Genomic DNA, 26,623 nt, shown 5'->3' with positions numbered 1-26,623 from the left:
TACCAGATGATGATGGGCTCTAAGTCCAGCAACTGGTGTCCTTATAAGAAGGCCAAGTACAGAGTCACAGAGCTAAACAGGGAAGAACACTATGTGATAACAGAGGCAGAGCTTGGAGGGATGCAGCTACAATCCAAGGAACACCAGGGATTGCTAGCAACTACTATAAACTAGAAAGCATGAAACAGATTCTTCCTCAGAGTCCCTGGAAGGAATCAACCTGGAGACACCTTGGCTTCAGATTCCTGGCCTCCTGAACTGTGAGAGCATAAATTTCTGTTGTTTTAAGCCATTTAGTTTGTGGTATTTTGTTAGGCCAGCCCTAGGAAATGAATACACCCAGGTTCCCAAGAAAGCAGCATTTGAGGCAGAGAGCTTAGATGTGGTTACTCCTATGTGCTATTACGCCTTACATGCTAATACTTCTGTATTAGGAATCAGGAGAGTGCGTCCGGACAGTGATCAGGGAAGAGACAATGGCCAATGTGAGGATGTGATATCTAGCTGGTTGCCTTCAACTACAGAACCACTGGAAGAAAGAACATTAACGATGTCTTTATACTATCTATTGGAGAGAGAAAGGAGGAATAATATATCCACATGGTCACTTTTCCCTTGATTAAAAGTTTACCCATGGGACATTAACTCACCTCCACTTAATAGGTGCACATTCATTGGCACTGTTTTCATCAGGGATGTCTGAACTATGGTAGTCTGTGTGTGGGAGCATTATTCAGAGAAGAGAGAGGAGGAAGAATGCACTAGGAGCTCCCTTCCTTGATCTCCAATCTCCTGCTGTTGTCTTTCATTGTCTAAACCCAACTAGAAGCCAGCTGCATCAGGGGACTTGGAAATAGAGCCTACAATTGTCCTCTGATTCAGAGAAAGGAGAGGAAATGGCTCTCAGAGCGAGCCGGCCAGGAACAGACACAGCACGCATGGTGGTATGAGGAAAAGTGCAGGGTGGTGACTTCTGAGAATCTGTCCTGGCTGCCTCCAAGACAGCCTACTGGTTTGTATGCTGTGCTGTCTTTGTCTTTGTGGCTGACTGGGCAGAGGGGCCAACTGCCTGGCAGTATGTATTGGTCCATTTTCACGCTGCTAATAAAGACATACTAGAGACTGGGTAATTTATAAAGGAAAGAGGTTTAATTAATTGACTCACAGTTCAGCATGGCTGGGGAGGCCTCAGGAAACTTACAATCATGGTGGAAGGGGAAGCAAACATGTCTGTCTTCACATGGTAGTAGCAAGGAGAAGTGCAGAGAGAAGGTGGAGAAAGCCCCTTATAAAACCATCAGATCTCATGAGAACTCACTCACTATCACAAGAACAGTACAGAGATAACCACCCCCACGATTCAGTTACCTTCCACCAGATTCCTCCCACAACATGCGAGGATTATGGGAACTATAAGATGAGATTTGGGTGGGGACACAGCCAAACCATATCATTCCACCCTGACCCCTCCTAAATCTCATGTCTTCACATTTCAAAACAAAATCATGCCCTTCCAATAGTCCCCCAGAATCTTAACACATTCCAGAATTAACTCAAAAGTCCAAGTCCAAAGTCTTATCTGTGACAAGGCAAGTCCCTTCCACCTATGAGCCTGTTAAATAAAAATCAGGTTAGTTACTTCCTAGATACAATGCGGGTATAGGCATTGGGTAAATACATCCATTCCAAATGGAAGAAATTCGCCAAAACAAAGGGACTACATGCCCCATGCAAGTCTGAAATCCAATAGGGCAGTCTTTAAACCTTTAAGTTCCAAAATGATCTCCTTTGATTCCATGTCTCACATCTTGTTAGATCTTATTAGAACTCACTATCACAAGAACAGCATGGAGGTAACCACCCCCATGATTCAATTACCTCCCATCGGGTCCCTCCCATGACATGTGGGGACTATAGGAACTACAATTCAACATGAGATTTGAGTGGGGACACATCAAACCATATCACAGTCCTCATGGCTGAGGACTATTGGGCCAGTGGTCTACCTCTTCTCCTAAAGCTGCCTTATGCAGGGTACCTGGAGAAGGTCCACTTATGAGACTCTAAGCTCTTAAATACTATTTCCATTCACCACTGAGTGAATAGAAAATCAGAAATTAAGGTACTATTTTATAGACTTCATAAAATCACTTGTACTAGTGGAGGGTTGGTTGGGGTTTTATCTTGTCATGAGTACAAGGTATTAGTCATGATGAACCTCATTAAGTTTTGTGGGGAGGGGTGTACCAAGGTTCAGTAGATTACATGAGTGAGGAAGCATGGCAAAGCCTCTATAGGCAAGCAATGCCTAGAAGGAGTGGTACCTGTTCTACAAACTCCACACCAGAAATAGACACTGCCCATCAGAAGTTCAGCAAGATGAAGCTCTGGATCCAGAGGGACTGCTGACCAACTGTGTGAACAGAATAGTTGTTCTTAAGCCTTTCTCCTGCTCCTTTCAATTATTGGGTAAGTTCCACTCCCACATTAATGCCAAGTTAAATTACACTAGTCAATGCTTTTGGTCAACATAGAGGTCACCTTTTAATTTTCCCCAATCTTTTCTGCTATAGAGCAAAGCACTAATACTGTCTTGGCTTCTGTTGCTGTAATGCAGTCTTTAGGAATTAGTCTTAAGTAAATTCTGGTAGAGTAACTCCTGTGTAATCCTTTTCAGTCTAGCATTTGCCAATGTCTTAGAAAAGAGGAAGACTGAAATTCAGAGCTTTGTTCATTTAGTCAGTCAACATAGTTTACTGAATGTTGACTACATGCTTGAGGCTGAGAAAGACAGAAAAAAACCTCAGAGACACTCTCCCTGACCCAGAGAATCAGCTCATCTTGCGGTGGGAATGTAAGTTCGAATGAATAAGCCTGATCTGTGGACCAGGAAAGGCTTTTCTGAAAACAGTGATGTATTAGATTGTCTGATAGTATTCCAGACCCAGGGAGCAGCCTATGGAAAGGTCCTGAGGCAGAGAAAAGCACGGCTTATTTGAGGAGATAAAAGGTCATCATGGTCAGGGTGTAGAGCTAATGGAAAGAAAAGGATTGAAGATGATTAAAAGAAGTAGTAATTTTTAGTTTACTTATTTGTTTCTATGTTTGGCTAGGAAACCTGCTCTTCTAAACCATTAATTTGATTACAAAGAATCCACACTTGACAGCCTCAAATTCAATTTGATGTATGTACATTTATTGAACAAGACATGATTCCTGCCCTCAGGTAACTTAGATTCTAACAGGAAACATAAGACACTTTTTCATAGTATTATAATACAAGTCAGAATGTACCTTAAGGGAAGGACACAGTGCCACATGAACACAGGGGCAGGTGTGCCGGATTTGTTCCTACATTTATTTCTTCAACAAATACTTAACTAGTATCTTCTCTGGGGTTGCAAGGATGAACAAGACACCAACTTTAACTTCAAGGAATTGATTCTGCTAAGCAAGACACATACATAAATAATTGGAATTCTTTAAGCACAAAGATAGAAATATGCACAGGCTATGATGAGATAAATCAGTAGTTTTATTTTATTGAGCACTTAGTAAATACTTTACATGCATTTCCCATAGCCCCCTTACTAGGTAGTAGATGTTCTAGCCTCATTTTTCAGATGAGAAAACTGGCACTGAGAGAAGTTAAATCAGTTTCAGGGGTCTCAACATTTGAAAGTTGAGGATATGGAATTCAAAGCCAGTTCTTATTGGTGACAAGCCCAAGGCTCCTAACCATCCTACGTAGAATCCTGCTTCCCTATTACCCATAGTGCTCAGAGCAGGTCATGTCATCTGTGCCAGGCAGAGGTGAGGAATACCTCCCTGAGCTGAGTTTAGGGATTAGGAAGTATTGGGGAGGTGAAGGGGGGTAGGTGGGTGCCCAATAGAGGGAAAATCTGAGTAGACCCAGGAGGTAGAAAACTATCCAGTGTTAGGGTATTGTGCCCATTCTAGGTTGTTGGAGATAAAGCTAGGAGGCAGAAATTGGCAGGAAATATGCCTGGAGAAGGATTGAGATCATGCAGGATGTTGAATGTATAGTGGGAATCAGAACTGGATGACAGGAGACAAGAAGGAGTTTCAAATGGGGAAATGCCAGACTTTGGTTTGCATTTTAAAGTGATTACAATGGAGGATGGCATTGAGGGGAATGAGAGGGGAGAAAAGTTCAAGATTATTGTAGTGTTGCAGACAGAAGTGAGAGTCTGAACTTAGTTATTAGCAAATGGATGGGAGGAGAGGAGAAGCTTGAGAAAAAGGCAGACAGTGATGTTAGTGGGCTTTCTGAATTCCTTGGCTGCAAGGAGTCAGCTCAGGGAGAAATCAGGGTTGACTCCTGGGTGCCTAACTTGGGAGATGGAATAGATGGGTGGTGTTACCACCAAATAAGGAGAAAGCAGGTTTGAGGGTTAGGTGATGAGTTCAGCTTTGGTCATGTTGAGTTGGAAGCTCCAGTGAGACATCTAGAAGAAGTAGTCCCATGAGAAATTGGAAATCTGAATCAAAATTCATGACAGACACATGGGCTAGAAAAAGGTTTTGAAACCATCAGCCTAATAGTGGAGTGAAAGCAAGGAGAGTGGAAGAGAGTTCCCAGATGGAGAGGGTGGAGTGAGCTGAATGTGGGATGGTCATGAGGGGCAGGCAACTCTTGGAAGGGGCACCTCCGTGAAGGTCCTTAAAGAGGAGAAATGGACACTTCAGGCAGTGTGAATAGTGTGAGAAAAATAGGGGAGGAAGCAAGGGGTGTTTTCAGAGAATGTAATGGTTCAATGTGGCTGGATAATAGTGGATTTGATGCAGATATCAGGTGATTAACCTGGGAATGGGTTATAGTCTTGAGAGCTTGATGACAGGCAATGAGAATGGAATACTATTCAGCCTTAAAAAGAGAGGAAATTCTGGTACATGCTTTAATATGGATGACTCTTGAGGACATTATGCTAAGAGAAATAAGCCAGTCATGAAAAGACACATGCTGTATGATTCCGTTTATATGAGGCATTTTAAGTTATCAAATTCATAGTGACAAAAGGTAGAATGATGTTTGCCAGAGCTGGGGGAGGGCAAAAAGTGGAGTTATTTAATGGGTACAGAGTTTCCATTCTTCATAACGAAGAAAGGTATGTGGTGGGATGTCGTGATGGTTGTACAACTATACTTAATGCTGCTGAACTGTACATTTATAAATGGTGGCCGGGCGCAGTGGCTCATGCCTGTATTCCCAGCACTTTGGGAGGCCAAGGCAGGCAGATCACAAGATCAAGAGATTGAGACCATCCTGGCCAACATGGTGAAACCCTGTCTCTACTGAAAATACAAAAATTTTAGCTGGGCATGGTGGCACACACCTGTAGTCCCAGCTACTCGGGAAGCTGAGGCAGGAGAATCGCTTGAACCCAGGACATGGAAGTTGCAGTGAGCAGAGATCATGCCACTGCACTCCAGCCTGGTGACAGAGTGAGACTCCATCTCAACAAAAAAGGTAAGAGGCAGTGTGTGAGGGTTATGCCTATAATCCCAGCACTTTGGGAGGCCGAGGCGGGTGGATCATCTGAGATCAGGAGTTTGAGACCAGCCTGGCCAACACAGTGAAACTCTGTCTCTACTAAAAAAAAAAAATACAAAAATTAGCTGGGTGTGGTTGTGGGCTCCTGTAATCCCAGCTACTCGGGAGGCTGAGGCAGGAAAATCACTTGAACCTGGGAGGTGGAGTTTGCACCATTGCATTCCAGCCTGTGTGACAAGAGCCAAACTCCGTCTCAAAGAAAAAAAAACGAAAAAGTATAGGGAGGGATTGGAAAATATTCATTAAAGGATACCAAAAAATGGTAAGATGGTAAATTTTATGTTATGTGGATTTTGCCACAATTAAAAATATCAAAAGGAGAAATAAAGCAAAGAGAAAAGTAGTAATTTTTAAAGAAAGAAATAAAAGAGACAGGGCTTCTATTCAGCGGCTATTTCCAATAGTTCTGAGGAGAGCCAGTGTGGCTAGAATTGGGTAGGTAGCAGCGGAACTGTTCGTGGAACCATCGAAAGGGCTGTGTTTATATGTCAGAGTCAGTCAAATGCTGGCAATGTCATATGGTTCAACCTAATAGAAAGGCAAAAGGAGACAAATCCTTTAATGAAGTTCAAGAAAATGTACATTCTTACCATTTAAGTTAAATTGCAAAATATTTCCTGGGGCACTTGCTCTCAAACTAATAACCCAAATAGCAAATATTTTCCATTTTCAATCATCTTAGGTCAATTTGAAAACAGCTTTTTATTTTTTATTGGAGAAACCCATATAGTCTTCACTTGTTCAGTGTGAAGCTGAGTTGCCAAAATTGCCTTCAGTACACATTTGTCTTTTGTACTTCAAACAGAGGAGAGTTTCCATTTCCCCATTTCATTCTGAAAGCTTTCAAAAAGTTTGGGCAGTGCCCAGTGCTGTCCCCATAACTCACTTCATCATTTCAGCTCTAGTTCTTGCACTTGGCAGACTTGGGACGCCAAGTTTCTGCTTCAGTGCTGATCAAAATCCCACAGACGACTTTGGTACCAATATCCCATCGACAATTCTCCGAGCTGAGGGTTCTTAACTTTTCAATATAGTGACAGAATGAAAAGAGCAGTTTTCTTACCACCTATAATCAACCAGGGCTTTAAAAATTCACACACACACAAGGCTCAGACTCTGCTGTCTCAGAAGCACCCCAGGAGATTGTTAAAAAGGAAATTTCCAAGTGGTTTTCATAGAGACTCTGATTCTATATGGATGGAGTCCGGGAATCTGTTTTTAACAAAAATTAGGTTAACTCTGATACAGGTGGTCCATACACTGTTTATTCAGAAATTGGTAAGTCAGGGCTTTTTTTTTTTTCCTAAGGATAATTACAGTCAAACTAATAATATTGTCCTTTTAAGTTGGTAGATACTCTAGCATTCTGCATACATTTTCATTTATAATGTAGTACCTCCAAAAATCATTTTTCTAAACTTTGGAAATATTTTCAGCAAATGAATGCATAAAATGAGATACTGTGTATTTTACTGCAAGTTTCCTACTATTTGAAGACAAAAGTCATGGTTATCCCTTCCATGGGTTGTGTTCCTGTTTTCTCCAGCTCTCTAAGTATTGAAGGGGGGGAGGGGAGGAGGAGGAGGAGGAGGAGGAGGTGGTGGTGGTCGAGGTCAGAACATTAAGAAGCAAAGAATGTCACTGGGGGGGCTACAGTCACCCAGATAATAGCAGGAAATGGGGTAGAGATACATGTTATGAATCAGAAAGAGGAATCCTCAGAGAAGGCTGGGAAGCAGGTAATTTTCAGAGTTGAGGAGGGTGGGTATACCTTCAAAACAGAAGAGATTTTTGGATGAAGGTCATTAGAATAGCAGTCTAGAGGCAGCAGTGGGAGCCAGTTTCTGTCCCTAGATACTAGAGCTCCAAGAGCCTGGGAGACTCGTTGCTGCTGAGGGAGGTGGGAAGGAATGTTGTTGCCAGGGGGACCCAGTGGCTACGACAGAAAGATGCCAAAAAAAAAAAAAAAGGTACTGGATTTCTCCCAACATCTTTGTCATTGGTCAAAAGAGACTTCCCCAAACAATGAAATACTGTCTGGAGATCCTACTGGATATGAGACCAAAGGGCAAGCAGCATTATGAGCAAGGATACAGCAACCCAGAATGGGATAACCTCACTACCTGCACAACACAAGTATGGTCAAGGAGAATGTTCAGGAGTTGATTTCCTTTGGAAGCTTGGTGGGGGAAGGAACACACACTTCATAGCAGGACCTGAAAAGTGGGGTGCTTAGGGGCCAGGCAAGTAAGGTGAATGAGTGATGGTGGCTTAGTGAAGACTGTGAACAACTAGAGATCTCCAGTCTCATCTAAAGGGACTGACCTCGCCTCTGTCCAACTATTTTCAGGTGGGCATACAGGATGTAGGGCCACAAATCTCCCATCATTAAAGAGGCCCGATGTTGGCAATGAATTCAGATATTAAGTAAAATGCACTGTCGGCCAAAACAGACATGTTTGTATATAGATCTAACCCATGGGCTGCCAATGTATGGTCTCAGCTTTGAAGCCAGATAGATGAGTTATTAAACCTCTTTGATACTCAGTTTTCTCATTCATAAAGTGATAGGTGGAAAAATACTCAACTCTGATTTTTTTGGAAGTTATTTTTGGAAATGATTAGACTTACTCTTCATTTCATTAAATGGATGTATGTAAAGTATTTTTCCAACGTCTGCTACTGAGTAGATCCTCAGTGAATGGCTGTTATATTAACCAGAATCATGCATTTTTTTCAACATTTTCTTCCCAAAACAATCAAGCAATGGCCTCATCTTAAAAATGTAAAAGATTGCTGTGTCTGCAACTACCCTCCAGGTCAAGACACGACTATTAGTGTAGAAAGGGTGTGTGGCGGCCAAGCACAGTGACTCAGGCCTGTAATCCCAGCACTTTGGGAGGCCGAGGAGGGCAAATAACCTGAGGTTGGGAGTTTGAGACCAGCCTGACCAACATGGAGAAACCCCATCTGTACTAAAAATACAAAATTAGCCGGGCATGGTGGTACATGGCTGTAATCTCAGCTATTTGGGAAGCTGAGGCAGGAGAATCACTTGAACCCAGGAGGTGGAGGTTGCGGTGAGCCAAGATCGTGCCCTTGCACTCTAGCCTGGGCAACAAGAGTGAAACTCTGTCTCAAAAAAAAAAAAAAAAAAGTGTAGCTTAACTCCCTCCTTCTCTCAGCTGCCCTGCCCTAGCACCTTCCTTTCAAATTCTCTGGTCCTACAGATGCCTGAAGGTCACAGGCAGAAATATGCAAACTCTACACTGAAAGAAGTTGTACAGGAACCTTTAAACAACAGCATCAAAATCATCTGTTTAAGTAACGCCTTCCACTGAGTGCTTTGCTAGAAATGGTACAAAGTGAATTCAACAGACACAGTTCCTTTCCTCTTGGAAGACCTAAAACATTCCAATGATAACAATAGATGTTTTATATTCATATGAAGTGAGATAAATGGTACATGAACAAATAAATTAATGAACCTCCCAGGCAAAAAATTTGAGGAAAGGGATGCCTGCATTTATTGGTAAGAGAATAATCTGATGTGTGTTACACCAGGGGAAAACCATGTTGCCTTTTTCTGCCGATCAGAGAGATCATGAAGAGATGAGATTTCAAAATGGAATAATCTCAAGAGATTCCTTGGTGAGTTAATAATAAATGAATGTCCAGATATATAGAGAGGGGAGCATTCCAAATCTAGTGTGAGACTTGAGGGGAGATGTAAGGATGGAAAAAGATGACTGCTTAAATGGATTTAAATACTTTTGCCTGGAAGCATATGATCCTGGTGAAAAATTAAGATGTGACTGACTAGGAAATTTGAGAATGACATGATATGAGGCAATGTTCTGTTGAACTCCCCAGACCTGGCCTTCCTCAGGTAGTGTCCACAGGCTGGGAAAAGTCTGCCATCTTCTAGCAAGAGCTTATTTATTTTCACCTTGTTTCACGGTGTTTTTCAGCTGGTTTAAGTCAACTTGCTCCTCTATTCTTTTCAACAGTCTTCCCATGTAGGCTTAGGGTAATCTGACTACAGATCAGTAGTAGGGATGGAGACTTAAGAAGAAGGGACAATGCACAGTTGCTCTGTTTCTGGCAGGAGTGGTTCTAATAGGAGGTCTCACTGTGTGTGACCAGCTTGCTGAACCATGACCATCTGCAGTGGCTGTCAGGGACCCATGCCGGAAAGTTTGCCTGGACTTTCTTCCTCTTAGATTCTGCTTATCCTTGACCACTCTTGTAGCTGTCTGGAATTGCTTGTCAAAGAAATGATATTTTGTTTTCGTAAGGCTAAATTTGTTCCAGGGACTTTTTTTTTCATTTTAAAAACATTGTGTCCCATGATTAAGTAAGGATAAAAAAAAAAAAAAAAAACATGTGGGGAGGAAACCTAATTTCTCCCAAAATCTTTGAACCTGTCAGTTTAACTCAGCAGGAATAAAGAAATAAGCTGATTTGAAATGTGTTAACTAACTAGCTAAACACACACACAGACACACACACACACACACACATCCATATTTGTATGGAAAAAATTTCAGGATTCCAATATATTATTTTTACCTCTAGCTCTTCTGAATAGAGGTAAGGGAAAGCAAAAGTATTTGTTTATTTCTAAATATTCTAAGCAAACAGTTTGGTAGTGGTATTTGCTGCTTGGCTTCATCCTGGCTTCTGACCTACTTATCAACCGTGTCTCTTTTGGCAGGTTACTCAGCCACAGTCTGCTTTACTTTCCTTTATTATAGATGGGAAGGGAGAGGGCTACATAATAGTACCTGTCTTAGACTGGCTATGGAGATTAAATTAATGCGTGTAGAGAACTTGAAGAGTGCCTGTCACCCACTAAGTATCGAATAAATGTTAGCTAGGATTACGAACATTATTTCTGTATAATGATCATGGTTGAGATTGAGAAAGTATGAACCTAAAGGTAGGACTAAATTGAATTAGGCTTGGCCTAAGATTCTCAGGTGGTTGAGCTACAATTAAACGCTTTTGGCCAATCCTTTTTCAAGTATCAGAGCATCTTGGGAGGGTTAGCCCTGGGCAAAACTTCTGGCTCACCATTCTCCTTGAAGGCCTAGAGGCTGGGATGCCCTGAGAGGCCATATGAGAACGTTCAGGAAGGAGACATTTACTGTAGTCCTAGCCTAATCCTAAATTCTACTAATTCAGCAAGTGATCTTTTCTTTCTTTCTTTTTTTCTTTTCTTTGAGATGGACTACTGCTCTTGTCACCCAGGCTAGAGTACAATGGCATGACCTCGGTTCACCACAGCTGCCTGCCAGGTTCAAGCGATTCTCCTGTCTCAGCCTCCCGAGTAGCTGGGATTACAGGCATGTACCACTCCTGGTTAATTTTGTATTTTTAGTAGGGATAGGGTTTCTCCATGTTGGTCACGCTGGTATCGAACTCCCGACCTCAGGTGATCCACCCACCTTGGCCTCCCAAAGTGCTGGGATTACAGGTGTGAACCACCACGCCCCGTTAGCAAGTGATCTTTTCAAAGGGCACTCTAATATTCAGAATTCTCTGCATGTTCTTATATATTCCTCCTGGTAAACACTATACATTTTAGGAGATTAGAGTAATAATGTATACATGAATAAAGTGTAAAAGCATTTTTCCTCTTTCTAATTAAAAATAACATCCAAATAGTTCTTGAATTAGAACTACTAATTCCCTAATAATATTAATAATTTTCTGCTAGAGAATGTTTTATAGACTAAAGTTAAAGAATTTAGCAAGTGGGCTTACACTTCCATTGAATTAATGGAAATTTCCAAATGTTTGAGAAAATCCAAAAAATGTTACACACATTTCCATTAAAGTTTGTGGCAGTTTCTGGGCACAATCACATTGATATTACACATCTATAGATAGTTTACAGGTTACATAACTGTGGTTTTGGATTTAGTTGCCAACTTGTTACCCTGACAGTAAATCCAGACAGGGGAATCACAGAGTGAAGGGGCCTGCCCATCGTGTTACTGCTGCCTATAAAAACAAATAGGGTCCTTAGGGTTTAATTAGAGGACTTATAATTGCACCTAATGTTAAAATGGGAACTTTGGACATCTGGAAGATGAGTCTGGATTTGGTCACTTGCCTTTAGGAATTAAATTCATGAAATTGTGATGGTCCAAAAGAACAGTGGTGCTCCCATCTGGGTTTATGCAGAATCAGAAATGACAAAGGTGAATGTGAGCTGGTCTGCAAAGCCAAGTAAGTCAGGAGAGAAAAATAGAGTTGGTTTTTACACTCACAAGTAATTCAGGGTGATGACTGGCTTCTTCGGCCTTAACATGAAAATAAGTCATCTAAAATGAAGAAGAGATACATAAAAAGTTTGTTCTTACTTGGCAAAAACATGCATGGCTTCTGGAACTTGCAACTACACAGGATGTCACTCGGCATCAGAGAACCATTTAGGAAAAGAAGGACCCATGGTGACATGGGCTTGTTGGAAAGGGTCAGGAAAGGAACATATACAGCAAAAGGTACATAACAGCTTTCCCTAGAGAACGCCCAGTATCATTTTCTTCCTCTCATCCCTCTTCTCCATCATCAAAGCCAAGCAATTACATAGTTCTGCATTCCACCCTGCCCAGTGCATTACAAATGCCAGTAGGAGAGGTAGGACTGTTGTTTCCATTTGTTTTCTTTCTCAAGCTATGAAAAGTTATTTGTTTGTTCCTTATGTAGTTTTAGGAATATCTGTGAGAAAATTGCCTTTATTCTTTATAGCAGATTTCATAGAAAACAAGTTTTGTGTAGCTTAGGAATAAAACTTCAGGCTTCTTGGAATATTTTCTATTTTCTCTCTCCATAAAAAGATAATTTCAATGTCCCTAAGTTACTAGGAATCTACTCTACATGGTGTAGCAAAAATTTAAATTATGTAATTTAGATTACTCCAGAGTAAAACTCCTTAAAAACCGAGAGCACAGCTTAAGTGTATGGTCTAGAGGCAAGAGTTAATGGCATGGAAAAGTAGTAAAAGGTTGGATTAGAAGGTTTAATACTTATGATCTCTCAGCCCATTGCAGTTTACTCACTCCTTAGGAGACACAGATGGGACACGGCAGGTGTGTGTAAGGAGCGAAGCAATTCATGAATACTCAGCCATGAAATAGAAAATCAAAATGAAATAAGTATGACTGTAACTATCTTGGTCTATTAACATTCAAATATTAATACCTACTGTTCTTTGAAAGCCATTACTGAATATTTACTGATAAGAAAAAATGATAGCTTAGGAAGAGGAAGATGTTCAGGAAAATCATTTAAGCAGGGTTTGAAAGATGTGATTTTCTTAACTCAGGGCAATAGTCGACCAATTAAAGTAAGTTTCCCATCCAAATGTTTCTCATGCAAAAATGATCCCTTTTTCCCAAGGGATCTAATTTAGGATTCCTTGGAAAAAAATTCCAAAATGCATTACAACTATTCATAAGAGTGACACATGGACCTGTTTTTCCAAGGACTTTAATTTAATATTTGAATGCAATGGTATTTGACTTTGTTACTATAGATTATGTAAACTTGAAAATACCTTAATTTGCTTATGCATAAGCATATTAAAAACATTTCTAGGGGCTCTTGTTATGTTTATTCTCTAGAACATAACCTATCTTTGAAGTGGTATATTAGTTTTTAAAAAGTCATTCCCAAGCTGAATAATTAAACTGAAAACAAAAGCTATTCTTAGGGTGGATTCCACATATAAAGCTATGCACATGATGCTTTGATTCAAATAATATACTTATAAAACTCTGTTACTGTTTGAGTTCCATATTCAGAATGGCAACTTTTGTTTTTGATGATTATTCCATCCTGAAACAATTTTCCCCCTGCCCAATTAAACCAGAATTAGGAGCACATTTATATCTGATGAGACTTAAGCTTCTCAACTGCTTGCTTCAGAAATGTAGACCTTTAGTGCTTGTGTTCATTTTATCTCTTTGTGGAGGGCTCAAAAGAAAACAGAATCAATTCCCTTAAGGTTTTCTGGAAGAGGAAGGTTGCTTTTGTTGCTTAGATCTTAGCATGTTGTGCATTTTTTATTGGCTGTTGAATATAAAAAGCCACAGCCTCATCTGGTTTTTCTGCTATATTCTCATATTATAAATCACATAATGCCTTTCAATCTAAAGTAAAATGCCTAAATCCAAAATATCACTACAAAATGGATTTATCATTACAGTTGATAGAAAGATTTCCAGGGTGTAAGAAAACTATTCAACAGTTTGATTAATATGCCACAGACTGCTAAAAATATATTCATGCATTTTAGACAATAACTTCCAGCATATAGACATACACTCATGCTATTTTAGATCCTTTTTTCCTACCATTGCAAGAGGCTGCTTTAGCTAATGCAACAGCTGGCTAGGTTATTGCTTCAACAATATAATTCATAATGCAAAAGCAGCTCTCTTCCAAACATTTTAGAGCAACTCAAGTTGTTTACATCTCCTGTAGGTGATTTTCCTATAACTTTATGCCAACTGGTGTCATACTATTTGGTAAAAATCTACATTAAATCAAGACAACTGCATTTAGTCAAATTTCTCTCATACAGAGAATTATAGAAAAATTATAGTAGCTGATTTGAGCTCATCATCATTAAGTACATACAGGGTTTTAGAAAATGAATGTAAACTACAAAAATGGAGTTGTATAATTAAACATTAAATAGTCCAAGTAATAAAAGTCATAGATTAATTGTCTCTCAGTTCTAGTCAGATCCTTTAAATACTGTCTCACGACTTGAGCATTGGTTCTTTCATCGGAAGAGTGCCTGTCCTTAAAGTTGGGAAATTTCAGCTCCTTTGGAGCACCAATCATCTGTAAAAAGTAATTAGCATCTTCTTCCAAAGTTTCAAATTTCCCTACAAAATCATAGTTGATCAAACATGGATAGCAGAGTTTGCTGACCTTTTCCCAGTGAATGTCCATTCCTACTGGACGGTGGGAATCCAGCAAATAGTGGATAAACTCTTTGAACTTGACTCCAGATCCGTTAATTAATGCTTCTTCACAGGCATTTGGTCGATATTTCTTGATAATTGCCCTTCCGAATACTGGATGGTAATAACTATTGGGATGTTCAAATTTGTCCCTAAAGGCTGATACTAATCTTTCCATAGGATCACGAACAAATACAGCTTTGGTGTAAGTATTTAAGCGGGTATATATCCCTTTTAAGTCAAAGCTATCTAGCTTCTTCAAATGCTTCCCATAGTGGACAGCATCATGGGAGATGTTGTATGCAGATGAAGCCAATCCATTTAGTACCATCAGAATTCTTTTCCAATTGGAACAGCCAGCCTTCGGAACCTCACAATATAAGATTTTGTGTTTATCTTCTACATAGATTCTGGACACTGTATTAAAAAGATGTGACTGATGATGACTCACCCCACCGTATTTCTTGCAAAACTCCTGAAGGAAAGACCTTCGTTTCTCTTGGGTCTCATCAGTTTTCTTCCATTTATTATCTTTAACTAAACTTTTGTTTAAAGGGTGAATGTCCACTGGCCAATTCATTTTGCTGAACTTGTTGAAAAGAGTCTTAGCTCCTTGATGTTCTTCAATCCACTTTTCTGTTGGTGACCCTGTGGTGTTACTTAAAGCTTGATCCCTTCCTTGTGAATGACTGGTCTTCGTTAAGACCCTAGTAGATCTCTCAGAATTGAGTAGAAGATTTTCCCTTTTCTCTCTTATATCCTCAGGCATGTGAAACTTGGGGTTCTGTTAAAATAAAGAAGGAGAAATGTTGAAAGCACAATTCACAAGTGTGGGTATACTAGATAAGGAACTTAGCATATTTGTTTAAAAATGCTATTGAGGAGAGCATATTTCATATAAGCTGCCAGAACAATTTAGCAAGGCATGCTGAATACACATTTTGTAGTGAGCTTCTTCACAGAAAGTGTAGCAATGAGAAATGGTATCTATAGGATAGAAAGGAAAGGGCCCTGGACTTTTGTCCTGGCTTTACCTGTAATGCAATAGAATGTAACTAAAACATTCTGAGCATCTGTGACTCTTGAGATATTAATAAGTATGTCATCTTCAAGTACTGTTTTAGTTAGTGCACCTGAATGTAGATACAAAATGGAGCTGTTTTGAGATGGGAACTTTTGTTGTTTTTAGGGAGTACTCTGTAATGCACAGAATAGTTCAAAATCATACATTACAACTTAAAATTGTGGCAAGGCTAATTATAAATCCTGATGACCACTTCAGTTTTCTAAGTGCCTGAAAAAAGTCATATTTTTTTCCTGAGAAAATGTTTTATTTTTCTAAATGTATTTATTATAATAATTTAAGAATTTATTATGATTTTATGATTATAGTACACAATCTCATTCACACATGAGACATTCCCTCTTTCCCAAGTAAAGAATGATTAAAAATCTAGAAAAGTCTACTTGATGTCCTGCTGGCAAGATAACTCTATTTTTATTCTACCTCGATATTGAGGTAGAATAAAAATAGAGTTATCTTGACAGCAGGATGACTGAGTCCATTTACTACGTACTGTTCATCTTACCTCATCTTTCCTACAACTCTCACAGTAAAAGAAGACATGGAAAATGGGATTTACAAGGTAACATCCTCTGGGAGGGATGAGAATTTTAAGGACTTTGGCTTTTACTTTGGGTAAACTAGGGAACCTTTGTAGGGCTCTGGGCAGAAAAGTAACATGATCTCACTTAGACTTGAAAAGGATAGTGTGGAGATGACTGGACAGGAGATATACATATAGGGTTGTCAGCATGTTATTGGAAAAGTAAATGAATAAATGCTGTGCTGTGGGCATGATACATGGTGTCATCAGCCTAGAGGTGGAGGGAGTGTTGGGGAAAGTGTCTGAGGAAATATAAACATGATTACAAATATATATGTATATGATATACATGATTGCATATATACATATATATATACTATATATTTGTGTACACACACACACAATTTTTAACCACTGTATCCTCTAAAATGGTCTATAGCCTATAATAATTGTTCTCAAATTTTTGTGGAATGAACAAGTGAATGAATGAATGGAATTAGGTCTTCAAGGACAATTAGTAATTTTCTAGCAAATTAAGCAATAGAGCAGAGGAATGAAGCACTTGTTGATGGAGCCAACTCCAGACACCATGGTTATTCCACCAGCTGAGCTTGAAGGGGGCTGCTTTTGTCTAGTGCAAGAGGACTGTGTGAATAACCCCCGATCACCAGATGCCAACTTGTCTAGGCCCGTGTATTAGTCTGTTCTCATGCTGCTAATAAAGACATACCCAAGACTGTGTAACTTATAAAGAAAAAGAGGTTTAATGAACTCACAGTTCCACATGGCTGGGGAGGCCTCACAATCATGGCAGAAGGTAAAGGAGAAGCAAAGGCATGTCTTATATGGTGGCAGGCAAGAAAGAGCGTGTGCAGGGGAACTGCCCTTTATAAAACCATCAAATCTCATGAGACTTATTCACTATCACGAGAACAGCATGGGAAAAACTCACCACCATGATCAGTTACTTCCCACCTGGTCCCTCCCATGACACATAGGGATTATGGGAGCTACAATTCAAAATGAGATTTGGGTTGGAATACAGCCAAACCATATCACCCCCTGAAACAGCCACCCCAAATCTTCCATACCATTGGACCATCTATTTGGAGTTTTAACTCTAAAACCATTTGTCTGCTATCTTCTCCAGAGACTGCCAGGATGACTTCAAAGCCCTATATCCTTCTTTACTCTGATCAGTGATTTGTAGTACATAAAGTTGTTGCTGAAAATATAAAATTTGACTGTGGTTTGAAAGATCATAGGGTTATGGGTACACATGCATGGAAAGTACTTAGCAGAGGCCAAATATAAAACTGCCATAATATTTCTACCATTACTTCTTCTGCTATGACCACTATAAATAATAACTACTCTTATTGTTGTTTTAGCAGTAGTAGTAGTAGTAGTAGTAGTAGTAGTAGTAGTAGTAGTTATAGTACTTTAATTCCAAGGACCTGTTAAATTCCAAGGTTTCCCATGTGTTCATTATTATTCAGATGGTAATTTGCATATCTCTACATATGCCCTCACCAGTTCTCTTCTCTGCTTCTGATTGTCAAATCAGAAACAAAAACAAAGTCCACCTTTTCCTGTGGCCTCTAGACCTTCTGCTTTGTGGCCATCAAATTCCCCTTTAATCTCCAGGGATTTCTGGAATGTTTGTTTCCCAAGACTCTCTCTAAATGAAACCTGGCTGACTCCCAGCACTGTGTGTCTCTTGCACTTTCTCAAGTAGATGAAACTTCATTTCCTTGAACTACTTGTCTCACCAGCCAGAAGCTAGGGAGTGATTTCCCTGCAGCCCATGGCTGCTTCCAGGACAACACCCAGCAAAGTCTCCTGCTTCTGTGAAATCAGTGTGTCCTCCTTAAGTCTCCCTTTTCCCTCGCCTGTTGTTGTCATCTGCCTTTACCACTGATTTGTTCACTTTACATACTCCAGCTTCTAACTCAGCTCCTTCATTACATTTAGTGACTTTGATATCCAATCAACTCTCAGTTCCTTGACCACCTTGTTTTTTATCAGAGAAGCTCTCCATTCACATCAGCCTTGGTCATCACCAGAGCCTGTACCATTCCCACCATCTCTCTGATCACCCTTGTCTAACTTTCCAGCTCAGGGTTGTTTCCTGCTTTGCAATTCTTTGACCACTTTTCACTGTTACCCAGGTCTTAACATCCAGCATGACTGGCTCTTCATTCGCCAGCTCTCAGTTGGAAAGTCACCTCTGTAGAGAGGCTTTACCTATCCATCCTGTCTAAGTTATTTCCCTCCCTTCCAAAATATTTCCTCTAGCACCCTGCTTATTTTTCTTATAGCACTAATCAGAGTGAGAAATGATTTTATTTATTTACTTCTCTGTTGTCTTTTCTCACCCCACTCCACTTCCATTGCACTAGAATATAACTGCAGAGAGGTCTTATCTTTCTAGCTGTCTATAGTACCAAGCACAGTGCCTGGCACATAGAAGATGAACAATAAATAATTATTGAATAAGCAAATGTGCTTATAATTTAATAGTAGTCTTCTAAACAATTGTTTTATGACCTTGCTGAAGAAAATCAACATTGATCAAATGGTCAAGTTAAACTTGGATAAACAATTGACCAATTCTTGTTAAGGTGATGAGAATCTGTGTTTAAATAAATCTTTGGCAAAAGAGAAAACAAATAAAACAGGCATATGGAAAACTGCTCATAGTAAAGTAGATGTGGAGGCTTTGAGTCTAACCTACCTGCCAAATCAGATCGGTTCAAAGTCACTCAATGCTGTCTCCAAACCAATTGAGGACTTGCCAGCAATCTGGATTCCCAGGCCTTACTATAGACACTCTGAATCAGAATTTGTAAGTGTAAGGATGCTGACTCTAATTTCAACAAGATCCCCAGGTACTCCTGTGGCAGTCATAGCATTTGGGGACTACTGGACTAGAATATAAGAAAAGAAAGTATAAAAATAAGGCATAAGCCCTGAAAAGTTTCTTTCATCCTATCCAGGGAAGAAAGACCTCAAATGTAGTGGACTTGAATATTTTAGTAAGAAGAGAAATAATCTGGATGTAGAGTAGGAATGTCACATGAGCTCTCATGTAGACTAGATGCAGTGTCCTTCTTGTTTATCAATTTCTCTTTGCTGGAAGTCTTTGATCCCCAAGTAACTTTCTAATGACTAGTTTAGCTGGGGAGATAACTGCATGAAGAAAAGGCTCACTACTCATTATCAGTTAGTCTCCTGCTAGTTTATTGAGTGCCAGTAAGTTTCCTCTAGTCTAACCAAATCGGGATATGGGAAAAGGGTTAATTCTCTAAAGTAATGGCACCAGCACCCCACAAGTGTGGCCGCCAGATCTTCTCCCGGAACCCCTCACTCAATGTCATTCACCTTATAAAATCTATTATTAGGGTTTGATGACATCCCTCCCAACCCCCACCCAACTCCATTTCCTTCCAATCAAAGCAAAGACTCCAAGACTAAGGGGGTTGGATTACTAAAATCAAAGCTAATGACATTTCAAATTTAAAGCTTATACCAACAAATTCCCATCATCATTGTCATCATGATAACAACAATAATAAAAGAGTAAAATCTTACATCTCCATTTTCCCTGGGACACTTTATACTGATTGTCCCTAAGGCAAACATGTATAATGAAGCTAAAATTATCCTGCTGCCTTCAAGAGTGGCTCCTCCTGTGTTCTTTTCCATTTCTGAAAAAGTCCTATTACTTTCCTGTCACTCACTCACAAAATCTGAGAGATGCTTTAACAATGGGAAAGCAAATTGGCTATTTTACATCTCATAATGCTTCTTTTTTTGTGTCTTCCTAAATTTATTACCTCTTAATTGGATATTCATTATCCTTCTAATTAGTCTCTCTGCAATTTTTACTAAATTGGTCTTCCCCAAACATTTGGTTTTTTATTTCTTAACATTTTGGACTGGATCCTCTAGTATCAGTGAAAGTCCCCATCTTTTGCTGGCATTTGCAGCCTGGTGCTGCTGGGCCTCTTCTTCTTTTGTTGTTTTGCTTCTCTTTTAACACATGCCCTGTCCTCCACTTGTTTTTATCTGAGCTCTCGGCAGCCCCTACTCATGGTCTCCTCTCTTCTTGGGACTTTCAAAATCTTCTAGTTTGATGTAAAAATCCTACTTTCTCAATGAAAACCACCCAGGTCTCCAATGAGTGATTCTACTCCCTTTAAAATGACTGTAGCACTTAGTCTGTACCTCTCTGAGGGAAGTATTTTTATTCCAGCTTCCATGGTTATTTGATTGTTTCATTGGAAAAACTCTTTTAACTGCAGCTAAATTATAAGCTAGGGTGGAAAACTATAGTTTTCCATAAATACCTTTAAAGAGTAGATATTGCAGGGTTAGCTGAAAGATATGTAACTACAGATTTTAAAAAATAAGTATCTAAAAAAGTTGAACGGAAAAAATGCATGGAATGTTCATCAAGTCTGCAATTAATTTGAGGGCCTAATTCTTTTTTTTTCTTTTTTTTGAGATGGAATCTTGCTCTGTTGCCTAGACTGGAGTGCAGTGGTGCAATCTTGGCTTATTGCAGCTTCTGCCTCCTGGGTTACTACACCCAGCTAATTTTTATAGTTTGAGTAGAGATGGGGTTTCACCATGTTGGCCAGTGTTGTCTCAAATTACTGACCTCAGGTGATGTGCCTGCCTAGGCCTCCCAAAGTGCTGAAATTACAGGCATGAGCCACCAAGCCTGGCCAATTCTTTTCATTTTTAAGAGTTTCTGTATCAAGCATATCTCCTCTGTGAATTCTTCTCTGATTCTCAATATGAATTATTCTTCCTTTCTCCCTGTCAAAGTTGTTGAGCACCTCCTATACATCAGGTGCTGTGCTGGATGCCAGAGATGGTGGGATTTATAAGACAAGGGCGGTCCTTACTCAAATGGAGTTGGTATTCTCATAGAGAAAAACATATTAAGCAAATAATTGCACAATTAATTAATCTACTACCATAGTGGCAAAGGCTCCAGCAACATGCTGTTGGAAGCTGGGAGACCAGAAATAGAGGTCCAGGATAAGAAGAAAGGACTGGTTCAGTTTGAGTGTTAAGTCCTCTGTTCAGTGATTTTTATTTTATTCTAGGTAGTTGTTAGGGTTAATTGTTTAGGTGATGATCTCTTTATTTTAATTTCATTAAATGTCAGTGTGTAGTCTTATAAATGTCTGTAACTCCCACTAGCATCAAGAACACTATCTTGCATTAATAACATATGTTTGAATTTGACTGAAGCAAAGAAACAATGTCATTCTTGTACTGCCCCTTATTCAGACAACAAATTCACATTGGTTTTATACTGTTGATAAGTGTTGTATATTTGCAAGACCTTATATGCTATTGTGGATCCTCTGACCACTACATAATTTGAGACTTTGATTATTCATTCATCCCATGCACATACATTGCACTACTACTGTTTGTTGTTTTAAGCATTATATAAATAAGGATGAGATAGACAAAATTTGTAGCCCCTCAAGGAAGCCAAAGTTTAATTGATCTGATGTAAAAAATATGATAATTATATAATAAAAGGATGTATCAGATATTTGGAAAACAAGAAGTGCATAATTTTTCTGGAGAAATTTTTGGGGCAAATTTCACAAGGGAGGTGATGCCTGAGATGAGTCTGGGAGGATGACTGGGAAGCTTCCAGGTGGACAGGCCTGGGATGGGAAGGGCTGTACATCCTGACATTGAGAGTCTGCTCAGGGGCCAGACTCAGATGACAGGGAGAAGCAGGTGGGGTTGGGCATCATTCCAAAAGGGCCTGGGCTGATATAAACAGTCAGACTTTACCACATATATGATGGGGATTTTCAATAAGGTTGTGACAAGATTCATGACGTAAACATTCTGGTGGCAGTGGGGAGGTATGCCTGGGGGCAGAGGGATCTTCTAGAAGATGATTGTAACTGTCCATCAGGAATCATTAGGAGAGACAATGGGATAAGAAAGAAGATAATGGGGTAGGAAAGAAGAAAAAGGGAGTTGAGACAAACTTAGGGAACTGCTCAGATTCAAAGTGTAAGGGTGACAGAAGTGTAAAGAATGGCTCCCCATTTCTTCTCTGAGAGAAGAAATAGAAGTAACAGTTTTTATAGGGGCCCTGGGGTGGGTGGGGCATTCACTATCTTCAATTTCATACCTCTTCAATTTAAGGTACCTTAGAGAGCTGGAGGTAGATAGCAGGACTGAAAAGCTGAGAGTAGATTCAGGAGTTGTTGACTGGTGGAGGTGCATCTGGATTCATGGGCCTTGAAGGCACTGCCCAGGGTGTAATTTATAAAATTCCTCTTAATAATGTATCTTTTGTGATTTACGTTGAATCTAGATAGAAGTGCAGTTATATTTCTTCACACCATCAAGGAGACTTAATTGTCTCTAGTCATTGATAAGATAAATGATGGGAGAGGGTTGGGTGCTCAAAAGTCAGTGTGTTCTGGGGACACAGGTCAGTGTGTCTCTCCCTGTTCCCTCTGTGCCACAGCTACTCCTCTTAAATCTTGATTCAAGGCCTTCAGAAGCTGATGGCATAGTTATGAGAGGGGTGAAGACTGACTGCATTTCCAGCAGACCCTGAGGACAATTAGGAAGAGTGTGAGTATGGAGTCCTAATAACCAGTGCCCTCTGCCCCATCTCCTTCTCCATCCTCACCCTCTACCCCTCCACCTTCAGTTATTCATTGAACATGTGTTTTCTGCGCATGAACTGTGCACCAGGCACTGGGCTGTGTGTTGGCAGTATAACCAGGAAGACAGACTTGGTCCCTGATCTTATGGGACATCCTTGGGGTTAGGGTGGGATAGGGAGATACAAATAAGAAAACCAAGAATTATCATACTTATGGGAGGTAATGAGATGGAGAAAAAAGTTGGTGCAGGAAAGTGCAAGAAAAAACCTGGTGCAGGAGAGCATGAAAGACAAATCCTGGCTCGCAGGTGAGGGAGGATATCTGGGAGAAACTGTGAGCCAGACAGAATAATTTCTGTTTCCTGTCTCTGTGACTTATTTCCTCTCTCTTGAATACTATTCTCCATTTTGTTTGCCTAGTTAACAGGCTAGGGCATGGAGCAAGCTGGATTAATCACTGCATCAAACAGAAAAGGAGATACAGATAAGCTTATTTTACAGATGAAGGACCTGGGTTCAGAGAATTTAAATAACGTGCCAAGTTAACACAGTTATTGCTAGAGCTGGTGTCTCAAATCTCTGTCTTAGTCATGTCTGGCTTTTTCCAGCTGCATCGTATATCAAGTAACCTATTCCTTGTTTAATGCCCATTAAATGAACTGATGTCAGGAAAGCACCAGGCATATGCCTGTCACAAGAGGGTATAGTAGTTAAAAACATGGATTTTTTGAGTCAGACAGAACTGGTTTTATGTCCTCTTCTGTCATTTTCTCTCTGGGTAACCTTGGTTATCCCATTTTGTTTTTCTGAGCTTCAGTTTCCTTATCTGGAAAATGAAAACAGTAACAGCTTCTACCTTGTAGGGAAGTTGGATTATAGGAAATGCATGTAGAGATTGTTTAATATAAATATTAGATATTTTTATTGATTTAGCCACTGAATATTTATTGAGTAATTTCCATATGATAAGCAGTTTTTAGTTAAGTATTTGTTTTCTACTCTGCTTTTTTCATTTCTTTCTCCTCTTCCTTCTGTCTCATAACACGTAGCAAAGTTAAGTGTTCAATGGCAATAAAATGCAGTGGGGAACAAAAGAGAAGACAGTTGAGAGACAGGTAGAAATGGGAAACAGAAAAGATAAAATTAAGTGGACATAAAGGCAAAGAAAGAAAACAGAAGAAAAGAAATCACAATGATGGGTAAAAGGAAGAACAGTGAACACTTGAGGATAGTGGGTAAAGAGAGAAACTCCTGAATTACAGTCTTCTCCAAGCTATGAGCTTTAAAACACTTAAACTGCTAAAAACACAAAATGGTTGTTCTGTTGTGAGGCTATTAAAGTTGATCCAACAAGCTAATTTCTTTGGTCATCTTGGATCCAAGGATTGAAACTATGATCTTATTTGCCAATTCCGTCAATTTTTGGATTTAATTCCTATTTTTTTCCACTTGAAGCCAAACAAGATTAAAATATGAGGACTGAGGATGTAACACAATGTGAATGTCAAGGAGAAGTTTCTATTGGAAATAGTGCTCTGGTTTGACAAGACCATCAGAAGCTGAAAGCAGACATAACCTTAATGTATATAAGTAGATAAGGCTTCTCCCTAAGGGGTTCAATATGCTTTTATAGATTTATCATTCTATTTTCTTTCCAAGTTTTATAGGAAAAATAAGATTATTCTTTTGTTTTCAAATTTACAGATAAATACATAAAGATAGACCAGTGTAATAACTTGTCCAAGGTCACTCTGTAAAATGAATGGAGGAGTCAGGAATGTCTTCCAGCTCTCTAATTCTAACCCAGTAAACACTAGTTAGCAGAATATCTTGTTTTTTAAAGAAACTCAAAACATGACATCATGAGGAACTGCAACTTGATAAATGAAATACATTCAAAATGTTTGACTCTCACTATTTTATTTCTTACATTTGTGTCTGTGCATATCAAATGTGGATGGGAATAGCAAAATACAATCAATTATATTTGGCATGAAAGAAGTAGAATAAGTTGTTGTTTTGACTATTAGGATTTAAACATTTCATTGGAGTTTTAGGTATCTAATAGCTTTGGGATATGGCTCTTTAATATTTCCATGTATTTAGCTTTCTGAAATTAGTATTGGTCAGCCAGCCTCCCCTCCCTTTGCATTTCAGGTTAATGCCAACGATAATGTGTGTATCCAAGAAGGTTATGGAGGAGCAATGGAGGGGTGCACCCTGACTCTGACACCTTGTTCTAAAGAATACAGTTGCTAGACAGAGTTCTTGCTCTTGTTCTCTGGAATGTGGTGGAAAGGAAGGAAACAGCTGCCCTGGGTTGCAATTCTAAAATAGCAAGTTTTCTTTGTGTGTGTGTGTGTGTGTGTGTGTGTGTGTGTGAGAGAGAGAGAGAGAGAGAGTGAGATGAGCATGGGTTGGCAAGAAAAATATTTTCACAGGCAAGGGGGATGAGTCCATAAGGTGACACTGGAATAGGGGATTGGTTAGGATACACCAGGGGCCCACAGCATGGGTCATCTGTGGAAATAGGAGTTGGGGTGCTCCCCTGGGATGGAGACTGGAAGTGCAAGAGAGAAGCAAGTTGTTGTGAGGTCAGCAGCATGGGGGCTGGGTAGACCTTCACAGTATGAAGAACATCAGCTGTTGGGTCACATCACCCAGGTCCTCCACCTATTAGGTGATTTTAGGACAGTGTCATCATTTGTGGCTTCCTAGAATGAGACCTTGAGTCAAGGGGTTGAGAGCAAGTTATTAATTTAGTGTTGATTCCAGGAAACACAGGCAGGAGAGTAGAGAACTGAGGAGGGAAAGGCACAGACTATAGGTGAATTATCAAGCAAGTTAGCACAGTGGGAACAGGAGCTGAATTCTACTGAGGAGCCCTCAGAGCAAATGTAGACCATATCTCCCCGGAGTTATTCCACACAATCCTATCAGCTGTGGTTGAAAGTTTCTGTGGGGAGAGATCTGGTAATTCCAGTCTGCTCTACAGGCAAGCAGGGTGGACTCACTCAGAGTCATAGGTGTGGGTAGTTGGCTAGAAGTCTGGCTAGAGTGCAAGAGAATGTTAAGACATGAAGAAATATGGGAAGACACAACTGGCCTCTTACAGAGAGTCCATTAACATTCTTGAGTCTGTCTTCTCATTTTTAAAGTGGGAATTCCAAGAACTATTTTGGAAATGTTGAAATGTAAGTGATGGCATTTGCTGGGATCCAGGACCCCAAACACTCTGTCTTACCATAGTAAGAGATCCCAATTCTGTCTTCCTATATTCCTGTATTCTTCCTTTGGAAGTGTCCATGGTGGATGTTTGTGTCTATGCACACAAATAAGGCTGAGAAAAGGAACACCCTACAGCTAGATGGAACCCTAATCCTGCTGAGCTAAGACTACACAGATTTGTGGGAATTCTGTTGCTCAGAGAAGGCAGTCCTACCTTTGGGCAGGAGGCCTCTTTGGACCCTTAACCAAGAGCCATGCTAAAATCTCAGCCCTCTGATTCTCAAACTCTGATACTGGGAAAAGATGAGTCTTTTTGAGAATTAACTAGATAAATGCAGTTATAAAGTACCTAGTACAGTACCTGACATATAGTGTCTGCCAGTTTCTCTAAAATGTGAACGCATCCTATCTCTGTGCCTTTCTTCTCTGATTTTCCTTTCTTCTCTGATATTCTGGGCCTATCATCTATAATGCTGCCTTCCCAACTTCAGATTAAAATGACCATGGGAACAGGCCCTGTGTGCATAAGCGGTGATAGAAGTGGATGCTAATTCAATTAATA

The 26,623-nt window shown here is 39.8% G+C and overlaps 1 protein-coding gene across 6 annotated transcripts in view; it reads right to left on the bottom strand.

The window, feature by feature from the left end:
• Window positions 1-2,852: 2,852 nt before the first annotated feature.
• CHST9 (carbohydrate sulfotransferase 9) overlaps window positions 2,853-26,623 on the bottom strand; it is a 294,555-nt gene continuing 270,784 nt past the window's right edge. For 4 of the 6 annotated variants that reach the window (XM_021670006.2, XM_064379319.1, XM_012447297.2 and 1 more), the window contains one exon: window positions 11,818-15,343. In XM_021670006.2, the coding sequence (XP_021525681.2) occupies window positions 14,252-15,343 (1,092 nt within the window). In that variant the 3' untranslated portion in view covers window positions 11,818-14,251. Of the gene's footprint in view, window positions 15,344-17,118; window positions 17,177-26,623 lie in introns of all 6 variants that reach the window. The other 2 variants (XM_021670007.2, XM_064379318.1) reach the window with 2 other exon arrangements.

This window comes from Aotus nancymaae, unplaced genomic scaffold, assembly GCF_030222135.1.
Source record: "Aotus nancymaae isolate 86718 unplaced genomic scaffold, 86718_ANA_hifiasm-v0.15.2.pri h1tg000020l, whole genome shotgun sequence".
Lineage (NCBI taxonomy): Eukaryota > Metazoa > Chordata > Mammalia > Primates > Aotidae > Aotus > Aotus nancymaae.
This window is presented reverse-complemented; position numbering and strand designations above follow the sequence as displayed.